Source organism: Pleurodeles waltl, chromosome 4_2, assembly GCF_031143425.1.
Source record: "Pleurodeles waltl isolate 20211129_DDA chromosome 4_2, aPleWal1.hap1.20221129, whole genome shotgun sequence".
In the NCBI taxonomy this organism is placed as follows: domain Eukaryota; kingdom Metazoa; phylum Chordata; class Amphibia; order Caudata; family Salamandridae; genus Pleurodeles; species Pleurodeles waltl.
The window spans coordinates 995,433,980-995,453,120 of NC_090443.1; the positions used below are offsets into that span (position 1 = coordinate 995,433,980).

The following is a 19,141-nucleotide window of genomic DNA, read 5'->3' on the forward strand; positions in this document are numbered from 1 at the left end:
CCTCGACAGAGGGCTCTGGGGTACTTCGTGGTTGAATAATAGCTGGCTAATATCATGTGTCCACAAAAAGGAAAGTAATATTTGAAATAAAAATACCTGATTTAGAATTCAGTGCTTATTGAATATCCTCCAGTCTTTATAGGAAATGGTACATCCGGAGGAGGTGGACGCACCGGTTGTATTTCCTCCATCGTAGGGATCATGCCATGGAAGAAATGCCCCGGGTGGGTCACTGCGTTCTTGATTAAGACCCTGTGCCAAAGCTAGAAGAGTCGAAAGAAGCGATGATGAGACGCCTACATATTAGTCACAGGGAGACAGGGCTGTCTGGAGCCCAGTTTTGGAACCGGAAGTGGTAGCAAAGGATGAGATTGATACACAGGAGGAAGTATCCGGAGATACCAGTGACTTAATGGGGGTCAGGAGCGGGTGCCATTATTAATAGGCGCTTCCTGTTCTGTACACGTGTTTTGAAAGTCTGATTTTTTAGGCAATATATCGGTGGCAGAGCAGGGCCGACTAGTTGTATTGTTTAATAGAGATTCGTTGTTTTAACTTCGGGGATTTCTAGTGTGAGAAACCTAAATTCGAATAAACATTGTTATTCTGTGTTTTTTCTTGCCACATCAGTAGTGTTTCTAATTGAACAGAGCTTGGTGTTCTGGAATGGAAGTCAGAATAAAAGATACAACCTTTTTTTATTGATATTAGCTCTGCACATGTTGGCCATGGAGCGAGATTTGACTCAAACGAGAAGATGAACTGATCAGATGCGAAGACAATGGGAACTGAGTTAGAATGTTGGTCTTGACTGTGCAATGCTTTTCTAGCATTAAAAGCAATATTATGAAAGGTTATTCGTAGGTTACACCGATCTCACAATCTCAGGCCTTAAACAACAGAATTATCCCCAAACTTCATAATTCTTATAGACTATGAGACAGCAGAGTGACTATTGGAAAACGATAGTTACAGGATGCTAGGGAAGTCAATGGTATTCTGAACATGGCCACCAGATGTCTCACGTGGCTATTGGGTTCCAGAAATGGCCGTCATACGATTGAAATGTCAATAAATGCTTAGAATGGCTCCCATATGGGAGAGATAGCAAGCATATGTCAGAAAAGGCACTTAATTACCACTATGACCGCCATGTGCCAGAATTGGCCAATATATTCTAGAAGTGACATGAGAAGGCAGCAATGGTGTTCAGGTGCCAGGGACACTAGTACATGATAGAGATGACCACCATGTGTCAGAGATGGCCATGGGATGCTCCGGATGGCCATGCTATGCAAGGGACTTCCATTGCAAGCTAGAGATGCCAGGGATAGGTGCTATGTGCGGACACCATATGTCAAGGATTCCTGCCAATACATGCCAAGAGGGACGACAGTATGCCATGAATTGTCACGATACACCAGGAAAAGTCATTATCTGAGGCCAGGGCATTACTGTCACGCAAATACCCACATATGCATACAACATTGCAGGGGAACTGACATGGTTAAATAATAATTGGCTGGGGCTTGCTGATTATATAGCATGACTGCGCTTGTCTGAATTGTTTTAGACCAGTCCCCTACCCAGGCACCCATCCTTCTCTCCTTAGCTTTGTCATCTACCTCAAGGCCATATCCTCTCCCCAGCATTGCCAACTACCTCATCTTCTCTCCCCTGCATTGCCTCATACCCCTAGGCCCATATCCTTCTCTCCCCAGCATTGCTACCTTCTTCTAGGCCAATCTATTTCTCTCCCTAGCGTTTTCACCTGTTGTGGCTCAGTGAGGAATTTGATTTTAGCCTGTTTGCCATTTATAAGGGCAACAAAAAATAGTACTGGCAAAATACCAGCTGTAACCAATGGGGCCTGAGCTCACCTGGACCTTCAGACATTCACAATGCATGTGCATGTTTAGAGCAACTCTGAGGCCAATCTAAAGACTGAGGGAAAGATCAGTCCGCAATTCCTGTCGTGATTGCTAAATGATGCTGGTATCGCGGAACCCCACAGGACCCAATGTTGTCGACTGGAGCAGGGGTAGATATGTGGGTAAATGCGGGTGTCAATTCGTGCTAACAGGCTTGCATTAGCAGCAAATACCGGCAGGACCTAAAAATACAATGTAGGGATTTTTACCAGTTTACCAATGAAACAGAAGTGTGCTACAGTGGTGCATTGACAAAGGATATGGCTCAAATAATACATTATGGTGTTTTGAACATGAGTAGCCAGTCAGTACTACAGTAAATAAGTCATGCTTATAATAATTAAACTGCAAATCCACAATATGAGGTGCACACCTTGAATGTCATGGCACGTGTTCAGGTAAGAAGCAGGACGTGGTTTTACTAAAAAGAAAGGGTGCTTAGGGAGACCTGTAGGGAATCACCCTCAGAATGTGAAAACTTTCATTTTTTAACAACTAAGGCGGTCATTCCAACCCCGCGAATGACCGCACCGGCCATTCTGGCTTTCCCGCTGGGCCGGAGGGCGACCGCCAAAAGGCCGCCCGCCGGCCCAGCGGGAAAGACCCAGCAACGATGAAGCCGGCTCCGAATGGAGCCGGCGGAGTTGCTGGGGTGCGACGGGTGCAGTGGCACCCGTCGCGATTTTCAGTGTCTGCAAAGCAGACACTGAAAATCATTATGGGGCCCTGTTAGGGGGCCCCTGCACTGCCCATGCCAGTGGCATGGGCAGTGCAGGGGCCCCCAGGGGCCCCACGACACCCGTTCCCGCCATCCTGTTCCTGGCGGTAAAAACCGCCAGGAACGGGATGGCGGTAAGGGGGTCGGAAAACCGGCGAGAAACCGCCGGTTCCCCTTTTCTGACCGCAGCTTTACCGCCGCAGTCAGAATGGCCCAGGAAGCACCGCCAGCCTGTTGGCGGTGCTTCCGCGGTCCCCGGCCCTGGCGGTCATGGACCGCCAGGGTCGGAATGACCCCTTAAGTGACTTTAGGATAAGTTTGACTTCATTGAACACTCAATGTATTTTGCATTGAATCTTAATTCACATGCATTTAAGTGAGTAGAGGATATAAAAAGATAGCCAATTCTGCACGTGAAAGGCTGTTCCAGGAACTGCCATGGCAGTGCATGCTTTTGAGACCAAAAAACATTTTTGCATTAAACTAAGGGGGTTATTACAACTTTGGAGGAGGTGTTAATCCGTCCCAAAAGTGACGGTAAAGTGACGGATATACCACCAAACGTATTACGAGTCCATTATATCCTATGGAACTCGTAATACGGCTGGTGGTATATCCGTCACATTTGGGACGGATTAACACCTCCTCCAAAGTTGTAATAACCCCCTTAATGTTTTCATTTGGCGGGGGCCTTGCCGTTCTACCAATAACAACGCTTTAGAAAAACCATGGCAAAACAAGCATTAACAAAGCCAGAAGGCTGTCAGCTAATGTGGGACCTATTTCCCTTTCCAATGCTTGCTATAACTTCCTGTTAGAACATAAGTGTCTCCCTGTATCGGAAACGGTGCGTACCTCTGCCCTGATTAATCACCCTGTGGGTTAATTTAATACACTGACTGTATTATGGCCTCGTCACATATGGAATCCTGTAAGTGCACATAAGGCCTGGGCCTGAAATTCACACTGGGCAGAGACCTTGGCTTAGAGGTCAGAATGGAGTGCAAAACGCATTCCTTTGTATAGGTACAGGACTAGTGTCTGTGTCCCTGGCCCTGTACCACGTGTGGTGATGGCAGCTTATGGTGTTTTTACTGATCAATATCTGAAGAGGCCTTTTACCTGTTCAAGGATATGGATTCCAAGCCTACAGGCCTTCTCAAGTTAAGTTTTACCCATTTGTCATGACCAGATCCTGCGCTGACGTCTCTGTGTGAATGCCGAGCGCAAGTGCAGACGTGGTGTTTGTGAGCAAGACCCATAGGTTTGCAAACGTGTATGTATGTTGTTACCAGAGTGATCCTCTGATATGGCACAAGATGGAGGCTGTGAAACAGTCCCCAGACAGTGGAAGTGCAATGTCTACATTCCAAAGGAGGAGGGTGTAACTCATGACACGGAAGTGTCACAGGAGTGATGGAGACAGGGCTACCCTTAGAAATACTGTGATCTTTTTCAGCAAGGGACTGCTGATTAGTCCTTCCTGAGCATTGGCATTTTGTGCAGAAGGGAGGTGAGTCAAAAGAGACAGTAGCTAGTAAAAGAGAATGTTCTGGGGCTTCCGTGGGTGCTTTGTTTTGCTTTGAGTGGCACGCCCTGGAAGCCAGGTGCAGAGCTTCACGTTTATTGTGGTTACTCTCACTTGGAGCAAGCATCATTACTACCTGTTGTGAGGAGCCACAAAGAAAATGTCTGCTCTGCAGAGGAAAAATCAACTATAAAAATAAGATGCGCCAAACCAATTTCAAAACAGAGTCAGTGGATCTACGACCTCTGTCTGAAATTACCATCAAATAGTAAATTCCACACAAGCCCAATATGTTCAAGCTGCTTCACTGCCCACGGAGGAGAACCCAGCTGCCGAGAGCAACCCAGAGGAAGCGATTGAAATGTAGAAGGGTGCTGAGAAAACCCATGAAGTGCCCAGGATCTCTCGGTCTCCCTGCCCAACTGCTGAGTCAAGTCCAACTCTGAAGTTGTGTCTTCTGCCTTGCAAGTGTCAACCATAAAGTAAAGAGTTCTAGATTCAGAGACCACCGTGAGGCAAGATGCAGACGTCCTGTGCTTCGTCACCCCAGACTGAGCGAGGAAGATCCTTCCACCATGATTGTGGGAGTAGACTCCTGGAGCTGTCGTGGAGCTACCACTGCCAGCCAGCTGACCTTGAAGAGGAGGTTGAGTTTCAACAGTGACAGGTCGCCCTTTGCAATGACCATTGGCACACCCACACTTAATAACTCAGGTTGCGCATTCCATCAGGTATTTCTATAAGTTTGAAAAACATTATCTGTGAACTTTTGCCTGAAACAGTCCACGTTGGGAAACTCCCCACACAAGCACTGGAAAGCAGTGTACTATGGATTGACCGACAGGTCACAGATTGCTGGGATGTTGTGCTGCTACACGATAAACTTTAATTGTGGTCATTTCCATGTTTTCATTCTTTAGAGAACCCAATAGACCCCCATTATGCATCCCAGTGGATTTGCTTATTCCATATGGACCGTATTATGTGCTTTGTTTAGAATTTGGCGGACAGAATACTCCGTTACAAGTTTGGCAGATATCCCTTCTGCCGCATTACAAGGGCTACTGTGCACCTGTACTAACGGCCCACGGGCAACCACCACGTTTGAGACGGCATGTCCTGTCTGCCAAATTCCAAATAAGGCTCTAATTTCTTGCTGTGATTAAAAAACATATATTTTCCTAAAAAGCCAACCACAGGGCTAGATGCTTCATTACTGCACCTACTGTGTGATCGTTGAGCACCGAGTTTCAGCCCCCAGCATTATCTCTCCGAGAACCCTTGGGCTGTCCCTCCTTGACACCCTGAAAGTTAAGTGCAGAAAGGATGCACTTGGCCCATCTGCAGAGCCTCAGTGGGACGGGCCCATGGGGCCCCAGTGGCAAACAAACTCACCCATCACCACTGACGCCCAGTAGCGGCTGTCAGTCCGGGCTGACCCTTTAACACTGCGCAAGAATTAGGCACTTAGGGCCATATGTACAAAACATTTTCCCATAGACACAGAATGGGTAAAAACCTTTGCTACATCTGGCCCTTAATTTCTGTAAAGCTTTGTGCAACTGACGTCATTTGGTTCCATACAATAGAACGGTTATGGTGCTGGTATGACTTCTACGAAGATCTTTGGTTCAGCCTTCAGCACTCTGAATTCTTAGCTGCTGGTCATCCACTGACATTGGTGACAGCTCGAGGCAGTTTTTGTTGTTTCGCCATAAAAAACTCTGCATCCTGGGACTTGTGCTTTTCTTATGGCCAAGAATACAAAATGCGCTTGGATATAAGCCATGCCCGGGGTGCCACCTAACAGCAAAGAAGTTGTGACTAAATTGTGATTTAGCAAGCCAAATTAGAATTGTTTAAAATTACAGGTATAGTGTATGAATAGGTTTTAAACGCTGAGGGTTTTTTAGAAAGTGACATAAGGTCACTGCATAGCGTGGCCTATTCCGCTTCGGACCCACTTCTGTTTTTGTGGGTGGACCAGGTATGATCTTGGCAGACATCAGCTCTCTCCAATGTAAATTGAGCCCCACAGAAATATGCCAACCATCTGTGCCAAAGCGGCATGATTGTCCATTATTTGAAATGTGGAGTGCGAACCTGTGTTCCCCAAGTGTTTCTTTTTTGCTGGCATCCCTTACCATCTTACTAACTTCCTCCCTTTAAAGCAGGGACTGATAGTTTTATTTGAGAGGGTGGGGTGGGGGTGGGTCAGTGTACCTACACTGTTATTCAGTGTTAGACTTGCCTTTCGGTCAGTCTGACAGTGCCAGAGGGGTCAGGTTAAAAGGACGAGCGTGTGGGTTGTTTTTTTGTCTCGAGGCCCCTGTACGAGACCACTAAAAACAGCCTACATTCTGGCCCTTTCATACGGGCCCATTTGGCACTGCCAATCTGCCAAAAGGCCAGTCCAGCACTGCACGTGTTACGTGTAAGTGCACGGCATACACCAGCCCTGAAAGCCCTAGGGGTTCGTTTTAATCAAGGACGGGGTGCCAGGACCCTACTGTAGGAAAGTACCATATTGCCTGGCATGTTACCCCCCATTTTTCACTGTATGTGTGTTGTTTTAGCCCTTGTGTCACTGGGATCCTGCTAGGCAGGACCCCAGTGCCCATAGTATGTACCCTGTATGTGTTCCCTGTGTGGTGCCTAACTGTATCACTGAGGCTCTGCTAACCAGAACCTAAGTGTTTATGCTCTCTCTGGTTTCAAAATTTGTCACTGCAGGCTAGTGACTAAATTTACCAATTCTCATTGGCACACTGGTACACCCATATAATTCCCTTGTATATGGTACTTAGGTACCCAGGGTATTAGGGTTCCAGGAGATCCCTATGGGGTGCAGCATTTCGTTTGCCACCCATAGGGAGCTCAGGCAATTCTTAAACAGGCCTGCCACTGCAGCCTGCGTGAAATAACGTCCACGTTATTTCACAGCCATTTTTCACTGCACATAAGTAACTTATAAGTCACCTATATGTCTAACTCTCACTTGGTGAAGGTTGGGTTCCAAGTTACTCAGTGTGTGGGCACCCTGGCACTAGCCAAGGTGCCCCCACATCGTTCAGGGCAAATTCCCCAGACTTTGTGAGTGCGGGGACACCATTACACATGTGCACTATGCATAGGTCACTACATATGTATAGCGTCACAATGGTAACTTCGAACATGGCCATGTAACATGTCTAAGATCATGGAATTGTCACCCCAGTACCATTCTGGTATTGGGGTGACAATTCCATGATCCCCCGGGTCTCTAGCACAGAACCCGGGTACTGCCAAACTGCCTTTCCGGGGTTTCCACTGCAGCTGCTGCCAACCCCTCAGACAGGATTCTGCCCTCCTGGGGACTGGGCAGCCCCAGCCCAGGAAGGCAGAACAAAGGATTTCCTCTGAGAGAGGGTGTTACACCCTATCCCTTTGGAAATAGGTGTGAAGGGCTGGGGAGGAGTAGCCTCCCCCAACCTCTGGAAATGCTTTGATGGGCACAGATGGTGCCCATCTCTGCATAAGCCAGTCTACACCGGTTCAGGGATCCCCCAGCCCTGCTCTGGCACGAAACTGGACAAAGGAAAGGGGAGTGACCACTCCTCTGACCAGTACCTTCCAGGGGAGGTGCCCAGAGCTCCTCCAGTGTGTCCCAGACCTCTGCCATCTTGGATTCAGAGGTGTTGGGGGCACACTGGACTGCTCTGAGTGGCTAGTGCCAGCAGGTGATGTCAGAGACCCTCTCTGATAGGCTCTTACCTTTCTTGGTAGCCAATCCTCCTTTATTGGTAGCCAAACCTCCTTTTCTGGCTATTTAGGATCTCTCCTCTGGGTAATTTTTCAGATAACGAATGCAAGAGCTCACCAGAGTTCCTCTGCACTTCCCTCTTCGACTTCTGCCAAGGATCGACTGCTGACTGCTCCAGGACGCCTGCAAAACCGCAACAAAGTAGCAAGATGTCTACCAGCAACATTGTAGCGCCTCATCCTGCCGGCTTTCTCAACTGTTTCTTGGTGGTGCATGCTCTGGGGCCTGTCTGCCTTCACCCTGCACAGGAAGCCAAGAAGAAATCTCCTGTGGGTCGACGGAATCTTCCCCCTGCTAACGCAGGCACCAAAAGACTGCATAACTAGTCCTGTGGGTCCCCTCTCATATTGACGAGCGTGGTCCCTGGAACACAGGAACTCTATCCAAGTGACTCCCACAGTCCAGTGACCCTTCGGGTCCAAGTTTGGTGGAGGTAAGTCCTTGCCTCCCCACGCTAGACTGCAAACCTGTGTACTGCATGATTTGCAGCTGCTCCGGCTTCTGTGCACTCCTCCAAGGATTCCTTCGTGCACAGCCTAGCCTGGGTCCCCAGCACTCCATCCTGCAGTGCTCAACCCTCTGAGTTGGACTCCGACATCGTGAGACCCTCCTTTGTGACTCTGAGCCAGCTCCGGTTCACAAATCTTCTAAGAGCCTGCTCCGGTACTTCTGCGGGTGCTGCCTGCTTCTGTGAGGGCTCTCTGAGTTGCTGAGCGCCCCCTCTGTCTCCTCCTCCAAGGGGCGACATCCTGGTCCTTCCTGGTCCCCAGCAGCACCCAAAAATATCTACCCCGACCCTTGCAGCTAGCAAGGCTTGTTTGCAGTATTTCTGTGTGGGAACACTTCTGCAACCTTCAGCACGCTGTGGGACATCTTCCATCCAAAGGAGAAGTTCCTAGCTCTCTTCGTTGTTGCAGAATCCTAAGCTTCTTCCATCCAGAGGCAGCTTCCTTGCACCTTCATCCGGGGTTTCCTGGGCTCTGCCCCCCCCCGGACACTATCGCGACTCTTGGACTTGGTCCCCTTGCCTTGCAGGTCCAGGAATCCATCTTCAGTGCTTTGCTAGTGTTTGTGGTTCTTGCAGAATCCCCCTATCACGACTATTGTGTCCTTTTGGGGTAGTAGGTGTACCTTACTCCTACTTTTCAGGGTCTTGGGGTGGGGTATCTTGGACACCCTGACTGTTTTCTTACAGTCTACAAGCTCCCATAGGTCTGGGGTCCATTCGTGATTCACATTCCACTTTTGGAGTATATGGTTTGTGTTGCCCCTAGACCTATGTTCACCTATTGCATCCTATTGTAATTCTACACTGTTTGCATTACTTTTCTGACTCTTACTTACCTGTTTTGGGTTTGTGTACATATAACTTGTGTATATTACTTACCTTCTTACTGAGGGTAATCACTGAGATACTTGTGGCATATTGTCATAAAAAATAAAGTACCTTTATTTTTAGTAACTCTGTGTATTGTGTTTTCTTATGATATTGTGCTATATGATATAAGTGGTATAGTAGGAGCTTTGCATGTCTCCTAGTTCAGCCCAAGCTTTGCCATAGCTACCTTCTATCAGCCTAAGCTGCTAGAAACACCTCTATTCTACTAATAAGGGATAACTGGACCTGGCACAGGGTGTAAGTACCACAAGGTACCCACTATAAACCAGGCCAGCCTCCTACACCTACCCAAGGGCGCAGGCCCTCCTTCCTATAAGCCAGACCTATAAATTGTTAATTGCCGCAGACTGTGGACTGTTCCTTTGGCAGGAGGCGTTGAGGTGTGTGTGACTCAGCACAAGGCACACCTGTGACTCTGGCCCAGCCTTGCACACCAGACTTACAGATCCAGACTGGAGGGCGTGGGCTCTCTGTGTTCCTTGCTTGGGGTCTGCGCCAGGTGCCAGTGTTTTGCAACCAGGAAGGGATGTTTTGCAATCGGCTTCTTCAAAAAGGAGCGCCTGTTTGGAGAGGTGGAGACCCGTTTCCATGGTACAAATGCCATCACCTTGATGGGCAGAACCAGAGGCCTTGTCAATCTGAAACCTGAGAAGCAGGAACTGTGCAAGGAGTTTCAGGCTTCTCATAAAATAGACTTCCTGCCAGCTAAAGTGCTCTTGGACTCTGCAAAAGGCCACTGTCCTGTTCCTTTACAGTAATTTAGTGCCGCCCACAGGTGATTCACACATGATGCTGCATTTCCAGGTCTGGTGGATTAGTGGGTTAATGCACCACTCCTGTGATCAGTGTTTGACCTCATGGCCATAGGTTCGAATCCCAGTGGATCTGCTCAATTTTCATCCTTCCACGGCTAATAAAATGAGTATCACTGAGTTAGGTAACGATAAACAGCTGTTATTTCACTGAATGCACTCCCCCAGCTGCCCTGCTGCTCCCAGTCCTGGAGGGAGGGACCCATGATGGAACAACACATGCACTAACAACGCATGCCTTTACAGTGTGGTAAGTACAATGCATGGTCATTACCACACTTGCACTTACCGCGAAATGTTTTTACAATGTATATGCTTTTACCATGAATGTCTTTACCACGAAAATTTCGTAGTAAAGGCATAGTTGGTAAAAAGAATATGCATGATAAAAACTATAGGTAAGTATAACATACATTATAAATATATATATATATATATGTATGTATATATATATATATATATACACACACACACACACACACACCTTTCCACCCAAAAACCCTACCTACCCTAAAAATTACCTTACCACCCCAAGACCCAAACCTACCCTAAAACCTAAACACCCCTTACCACCCCCAAGCCTCACACCCACCCTAAAAACGAAACACCCCTTGCCACCCTAAATACCATACCCACCCTAAAACCTAAAAATGCCCTTAACACCCCAAAACCCATACCCACCCTAAAACCTAAACACCCCTTACCACCCAAAACTCCATACTCACCCTAAAACCTAAAAATACCCTTAAAACCCCAAAACCCACACCTACCCTAAAACCTAAAAAAGCCCTTACCACTCCAAAACCCATACCCACCCTAAAACCTAAAAATGTCCTTACCATCCTAAAACCCAAACCCACCCTAAAACCTAAAAATGCCCTTACCACCCCAAAACCCATACCCACCCTAAAACCTAAAAATGTCCTTACCATCCTAAAACCCAAACCCACCCTAAAACCTAAAAATGCCCTTACCACCCCACAACCCATACCCACCCTAAAACCTAAATATAACCTTACCACCCCAAAACCCTTACCCACCCTAAAACCTAAAAATATCCGTACCACCCCAAAACCCATACCCACCCTAAAATCTAAAATTAACCTTACCACCCCAAAACCCATAACCAACCTAAAACCTAAAAATGCCCTTACCACCCCAAAACCCATACCCACCCTAAAACCTAAAATTAACCTTACCATCCCAAAACCCATAAACACCCTAAAACCTAAAAATGCCTTTACCTCCCCAAAACCCATACCCACCCTAAAACCTAAAAATAACCTTACCACCCAAAACCCACGCACACCCTCAAACCTAAAAATGCCCTTACCACCCTAAAACCCATACCCACCCTAAAAACTAAACCCTCCTTACCACCCCAAAACCCATACCCACCCTAAAACCTAAAAACAATCTTACTACCCCAAAACCCATACCCACCCTAAAACTGCCCTTACCACCCCAAAACCCATACCCACCCTAAAACCTAAAACTGCCCTTACCACCCCAAAACCCATACCCACCTTAAAACCTAAAATTAACCTTACCACTGCAAAACCCATAACCACCCTAAAACCTAAAACTGCCCTTACCACCCAAAACCCATACCCACCCTAAAACCTAAAAATGCCCTTACCACCCCAAAGCCCATACCACCTTAAAACCTAAAATTAACCTTACCACCCCAAAAACCATACCCACCATAGAACTTAAAAATGCAATTACCACCAATAACTGTTACCCACCCTAAACACTATATATATATATATATATATATATATACACACACTTAATACTTACCTGTACTTAACTTTAAAACCGTTACCACGCATACACCTTTACCATTCATGCCTTTACAATGAAATTCTTTGTAAAGGCATGCGTGGTAAAGGTATATTCGTGGTAAAGGCATGCGTGGTAAAGCCATGCGTGGTAAACGCATATGAGTTGTAAATGCATTTTGTTGCATTCACCGCGATGTAAGTGATCTTGCCCATGCCATGGGACATGGCTTCAACTGCGACGGGCGCTGCAGCATGCTGGGCTGTAGAAGGCCTCAAATGATGGGCTCCACAGCTTCACAGGGGAACAGACTATAGAGTTTGGGTGACAGGTTAGTAAGGGACATTCCATCCCCTTTAATACAAGTGCATTATATTTTATGGCACGGGAAAGAAAGTTGACGGAATATCCACCACATTTGTGACAGAGTAACCCATGTGCCTTCACGTATGGTGTATGCTTTTATTCTTCTTAATGGTTAGGGACAATGACCAGAGTATGTAATCGGTTTATTTTCTGAAACATTATTTATGCTGGAAAACTTGAAAGTTAGCTTTTAATTTTCTGTCAAGGATTTGTTTTAAAAATGAACACTGTGCCCTGCTTACATCATGCTGCATAACAATGGATGCATTTTTTGCAAAGTGTAAAATATGAATTGTGAATTAAATTTCTGTCCAGTGCACCGCTCCTTGAAATTGCAATAGTTTGTCGTTGGTAGAGCTTAATAGCCTTTATGACAAAATGAACAAAGAAGTTTTAGCAGTAAGTCGTAACTCCTGTATTGACATGTATGTATAGATATATATATAGTATTTCTATAGAGCGAACCTAGCCAAAAGGCAGCACAGTGCTGAACATGGTCAAAGGCAAGCTTAAAGTTGGTGAGTAAAGGAAGAGGAGGAAGTTGAGTTGTGGAAGGTTAGTGCACCCTGTAGTGGATGGGGATGATGTGATCATATTTGTTCTGACTCTGGATGAGAAGTGCTGCGATGTGTAGGATGCTCCTAAGAGCAGTCTCACCACTTATCTGTGATACACAGAAATACTATTTAATATGCCCTTATTCAGAAATACTTATCCAGAAAGTTTATAATCACCATAAAATTAATCATTCAGTTCTACTACTCTGAAAAGATATAGTGGACTGTTGCTTTCCTGTTCATACAAATGTAGAATTGAACAGATAGCAGTGTATGGTAGATTTAACTGGTAATGTTGCAGTGTTTTTCTTATTTGTCAAATCCCTCATTGAAAATGTGCAAACTATTATTGGAATATTAAATTTTTGATTAAAAAAAGTTTAGAAAAGATTGATTTTAAAGAAGCAGTTTTTAACCAAATGAGTCACCATCAGACTGGTGAAAGGCCCCAGGCACTGCTTCCAGTGTGTCGTAATATGGTCTGAAGAGGCGGCCGTGGGAACCTGCTTCCTTAACATAGAAAGGACCACACCCCTCCCTAATCAACAAGGCCCTTGACAAGAGTCCAGAAAATAACTCCATTACTGACAGCAGTGCTTTCCCACGGAGAGGAAACATGCATGCGACTCTCATTCTTGGTGACTGGTTTCACATCAGGTCATACTTACCGGCATGGATGAGCGGTGGCAAATTTAGGCTAATAACAGCACAAAACCCTTGTAGTGAGTGTGACAATAAGGACATGCACCACCAGCCCATATATGGTGTAACGGTACATCAGGTAGGGCCCTAATATATATCCCCTTCGATCCGGGGAACAGACTAGTAGGCCTGCCTCAAAAACGATTGCATGTTGAATGTGTGCCTAGTTTACAACGTAGGTCTATTGACTAAACTGACACAACAGAACGCACAGCAGAAAATACTGGCCATTGAGTAGAAGTAGCCCTGATGAAAGCCAGGGCCTTTCCAATTGGGTGGGCTGAAACATGTCGACACTAACTAGGGTACGGGAGCAGTAACCACCCCATTAACACCCGACTAGCAGAATTTAATCCTACCATTAGGTATTTCTAATATATAAAATCGACCTTTAGAACTAGAACTAAGTTGATTCATAGAAAATGTACAAACTCTCAAGCGTTTGAGCAAGGTGCTCTGCATGGACGTGCTTTTTCAACCCACTAGAAGGCAGTGAATGCCGGTGGATAATGGAGGAGTGACATAGCTGAAAGGTTGGAGAGAAGTGGAGGGATAAGGAGAGGCGGCTCAGGCGGCATCATTCAGCAGAAGATTGAAGGACCACAGTCCTATGTTTACATCTGAAATGGTGGCTCGGCTCATGGCCTTGTTTCACGCGTTGAACCCTCTAGCACCTAACAGATGACCCTGCCCTGGAACCTCTAGGTGGAAAATATGTTTTAGAAGATCCCAAGCACACAATGAAAGGGTTGTTATTTGGCTCTTACTAACCTCTCAGTGTGAATGAACACAATGTTAATGTTTTTGGCACATTTTGTAGGGATTCTCTGGCTTATTACGTGCCAGAAGACAATTATGGATTTTTTATGCCTCAGGACATTGGTATGCGTCATGATTGAATATGGCACTTGTATCTCAGTTCTTGGTGATGCTGCAGGACTCTGTCTTCAATGTGCTTAAGGCCTTTGAGTATCCACTGGATTCGAGGTATTTAATACATGGGATTCTGCAGTCCTCCTCTCTAATTTCTTTATAATCAGCAACTTGTGAAGCAACCAGTCACCTTCTATAAAGAAATGTTGTAGCCGCTCAACTGTAATGCCTTATTACAGCTGAGGTCTGACAGCACAATTCCTGCTGCCAGAGCCAAGGGGAAGGTGAGGTCACGGAGCCTAATTAAAGTAGCTGTTTAAAGAACGAAAACGAAACGTGGGTTTTCTTTCTTCTGCTCTGTTTTTCTAGCTCTACAGTGACAAGCAAAAAGGAGACATTTATGGCAACATGTTTAATTTTTGCACTGATTCAATTTTTTTTTATTACAAATATCTAACAGCGATTTTTAATATGTTTAATTTTGCACCAGAGAATTTTGGGCAGATTTAACACTTTTTCACGCAATACAGTAAGAGAGCTTGCTGAGCTGCGATGCGCTGCACTGCATGAAAGGGAGAGGGCAGGAATGTACCATATTTACCAGTATACACCGCATTCTGCTCTCTGCCTGCACTGGTGCGCAATCTGCTGCCTAGCGCCAACTTAGGCACCCTTGCCCCCTGGAGCAATCGTGCTTGCATTGCAGGCAGGATTCTTTTTGTGCAGGAAGGGACAACTTTTTGTACAAAAACAATCCGTAGGGGCCTTTTCCTCTTTCTAAGTGTGCTGCAGAATGATGCACATTTAGAAATAGAAACAACAAGGATAAATATGTTTATGAGTAGAAAGAAACATATTTATCCCAATTGTGCCTTTTTTGGGAAGGTGTACCTTTTTTATACATTGGCAGGTTTACCAGTGTTAGGAAATGTGGGAATGCGCCAAAATCCATGGGCGGATGCATGGGATTGCCCACCTTCCACCCATGGAATGCCTTCCCAGGAAAGAGTAATGCAAGGCAGCGACTTGTGCTGCCTTGCATTACTCCAGATTTACCAAGCAAAGCAGAGCCATAGAAGGTGGCCTTGTGTTGCTTGGGAAATCTGATATTGGTATTACGTTGCCCTTGCAACACCCTGCATGACACAAGGACAACACAATTCCTTGATAAATCTGGCCCTCTATTTTTATTCTTTGTGTTTGCATACATGCTCTCTATTTCATATGAAAGAGCTACGCACCAAACATTTAAGTGGTTTGTGGGAAAGATGATGGTGTGACCATGTATTATATGGGATAAAGTACCCCCACCATACATAATAAGGATATTGCAGGTCACCGTATAGTTCCATAACCTTATAAAGGAATTGGTCATGGAATTCTGTGATGACTTGCAATTTTCTTAGAATGTATTGTAGGGAGTACTTTATCCCATATATAGGGGGTCATTCTGACCCCCGTGGGCGGCGGAAGCCGCCCGCCTGGCGGGAACCGCCAGAAAACCGTACCGCGGTAAAAAGACCGCGGCGGTCATTCTGACTTTCCCGCTGGGCTGGCGGGCAACCGCCAAAAGGCCGCCCGCCCGCCCAGCGGGAAAGCCCCAGCAACGAGGATGCCGGCTCCGAATGGAGCCGGCTGAGTTGCTGGTGTGCGAAGGGTGCAGTTGCACCCGTCGCGATTTTCAGTGTCTGCCAAGCAGACACTGAAAATCTCAATGGGGCCCTGTTAGGGGGCCCCTGCAGTGCCCATGCCAGTGGCATGGGCACTGCAGGGGCCCCCAGGGGCCCAACGACACCCATTCCCGCCATCCTGTTTCTGGCGGTGAAAACCGCCAGAAACAGGATGGCGGGAAGGGGGGTCGGAATCCCCATGGCGGCGCTGCTTGCAGCGCCGCCGTGGAGGATTCCCTGGGGCCGCGGGAAACCGGCGGGAAACCGGCGGGAAACCGCCGGTTTCCCTTTTCTGACCGCGGCTGTACCGCCGCGGTCAGAATGGCCCCAGAAGCAACGCCAGCCTGTTGGCGGTGCTTCCGCGGTCGTTGGCAATGACCCCCATAATGTTCTGTTGTGGGAACACACGCTCTAGGCATTGGCCTTTTCATTAAGAATGAGTGAGGCAGGTTATATATTCATGGCCTTGCTGGAGACACAAACCTGCAAAACATTCTGTGCTGCTTTGTTTGAGTCCGGCCACAATCTGTGTCTATGTGAGTGGATTTTCGCCTTAGTGGGTCCTCCTTCAGCGACTGCAGAGATGTCCGGATCCTGTGTTCAGATGCTGAAGTCTCTCCTGCCACTGTGACTTCACAGTCCTTCTGCAAGGCTGACAAGAAATTAATTTCCGTTCTGTGTGATAACGCTAAAGCAACATTACGTTCCAGGGCCCACCTTTCCTAACCACTTTATAAGAAGCACAAAAGAGACACTATCTTTTTTATTGCACGTCTCTTCTTTTAAAATAAATCAATCTTTGTTTAATAAGGTATTTCCTCAGTGCCTGCTTCTTCGAATTGTCCACATGGGCCATGTTTCATACTGGGAACGGGGGGGGAGGTTTATTTTAGGTATCTCGGACCTCAGAAGTGTACAGTCATGTCCAAGTCATTCATATGAGCCACACTTTTGTGGGTAAATGAATCTTTGAACGGTGGGCCCTCTCTGATTGAGCACATGATGAGTTCACTCTCTGCCAGGTACTGGAAGGAGCCTCTACTACTCTACTAGTCCACACCAGCACTCGTATAAGGGATTAATTTAACATAACTGTTGACAACATTGAGAGCCACTGTCCAGCTCCACCAGGCCCATGCGGAACAGAGAACATGAACCGCCCGAGCCACCATCGACCAGATGCTTGCAACTTGGGGAACCTGTCCTTTGGTTCCAGGAAACTGTTCTTTTGAGTGATTTCTGTCTAATAAAATTGGGGCAGTGTTGTAAACATCTGAGAAGCTTGTTACTTGGCCTACTATGAAATTTGGATCAGTAATTTGAAAAGAATGCAATACTACAGCATGTAGATGCTTCATTACAGCTTGTTCTCCTTCACAAATTGAGAAATTCTATCTCTTTACAATGACCCAGGTGTTCATCACCCCTCGATGGGATTAGCTCCACATGTTAGCGTTGTCCCAGCTTAGAGAGTTACCAGAGGTCAATATTTAAATTTTTCAAAAGAGAACTCCTGATACAGAATGATCCTAGCCCAAACAAACCCTGGTGGGAATCACTGAGTCCAAGACAAAAGTCCATATTGGATCAAGAACAATTATATAGCCATGATAATTGCTCGGTCCTTAATTACATCAAATTGGAAGGTGGCTTCTCCTCTCGCTGCTCAGAATAGGTCGTGACAATGCAGAGTCCATTACCAGGAGTACTGTTAGTCTTAGAAACAATACTGTATGAAGGTGAAAACAAAATTTAATTTAAGAGGTTGCATAGACTGGATTTGCATTATTACGCTCCTTGGGGATATTAGTGAATGGACTTGTCTGTTGGGGTTCTAAGTCAAATGTGTGGAAGACTCATAATAATTTGTCCTACTTATAAATGTGCATGGATATTCTTTTTTAAATATTGGAAAGAGAGGAACCTGTTGTCAGTACACTTGGCGCTCTTGCAGATTTTGCAGATACACAAACAGACTCCACATACTACAACCTGCAACCTACAGAGAGATTGTTTCCTCAGGGCAGGAGTCTGTGTCTCTATAATGGGACCACCTTAAGGACCATCCCATGGAGAGCCCAGGAGCGTTGAGAGCAGGGTGGAGAAAGGAACCGCGCTTCACACAAAAAAGAGATCAGTTTTATGTGTTGCTCGGGACACTTTTTTGTAAACAGAAATCTTTGTTACATTTTTATAAATGAGGAGATGCAGTAATTCAGTACTGTCCTAATTGGGAGACACATTATAAATTATTAGAACAATCTCATTGGTAACTGTAAAAAAAATTCCAATCTATCCAGGACTTTGTGAGCCAAATATAGACACAAACGTATGGGAAAGAAAGACAAAAGTAGGAAACCCAGGAACAGAGACTAGAATGGCGAGGACCAAAGTGGTGGGAGGAAGAACTTGTGTTTTGAAAGACACTTTAAGACAGGTTAGTCAGAGAAACTAACTGACATGGATTGTTGGGTCGAAGAGATGTAATGGGATTAAAGGGCCTCTGGGTACTCAGAAGAAAACCAGAGCAAGAGAAGACGAACAGGTGTGTGAGACGAAACTACTCAAAACTCAGCTAGAGCTGAGGCAGACGTAGGAAATATGTATGTTCTAAGATGAAACATTATATTAAGGAAGATGTAATAATGTTAGAAATAGTTGTAAACGTGTGCTGTAGATAATATGTAAATAATATGTCAATCTGTCCGCTGTGTAAGACGCTTCTTTGAGTACATCATTCCCTCTAACCCACCAAGCCCTCCATTGCAAGTGGGACCAGCTGCCTCTCCAGCTTTGTGTCGGCCCATGTGTGTCCTCATGGTGTCCATCATGGCATTTTTTACAGGTAAAGGAAGCAGTCAAGTACTCATTAGCAACAGGATATCGCCACATTGACTGTGCTGCAGTTTACGACAACGAGGCAGAGATTGGGGAAGCGTTTCAAGGAAGTGTTGGTCCAGAAAAGGTAAGAACTGCTTACAGTGGAATGATGGGCCGG

General features: G+C 46.0%; 1 protein-coding gene across 3 annotated transcripts in view; it reads left to right on the plus strand.

Moving 5' to 3' along the window:
- The window catches only part of AKR1A1 (aldo-keto reductase family 1 member A1), a 206,332-nt gene that overhangs the window by 91,763 nt on the left and 95,428 nt on the right, over positions 1–19,141 (plus strand). For all 3 annotated transcript variants that reach the window (XM_069232846.1, XM_069232844.1, XM_069232845.1), the window contains one exon: positions 18,989–19,108. In XM_069232846.1, the coding sequence (XP_069088947.1) occupies positions 18,989–19,108 (120 nt within the window). The remainder of the gene's footprint in view (positions 1–18,988; positions 19,109–19,141) is intronic.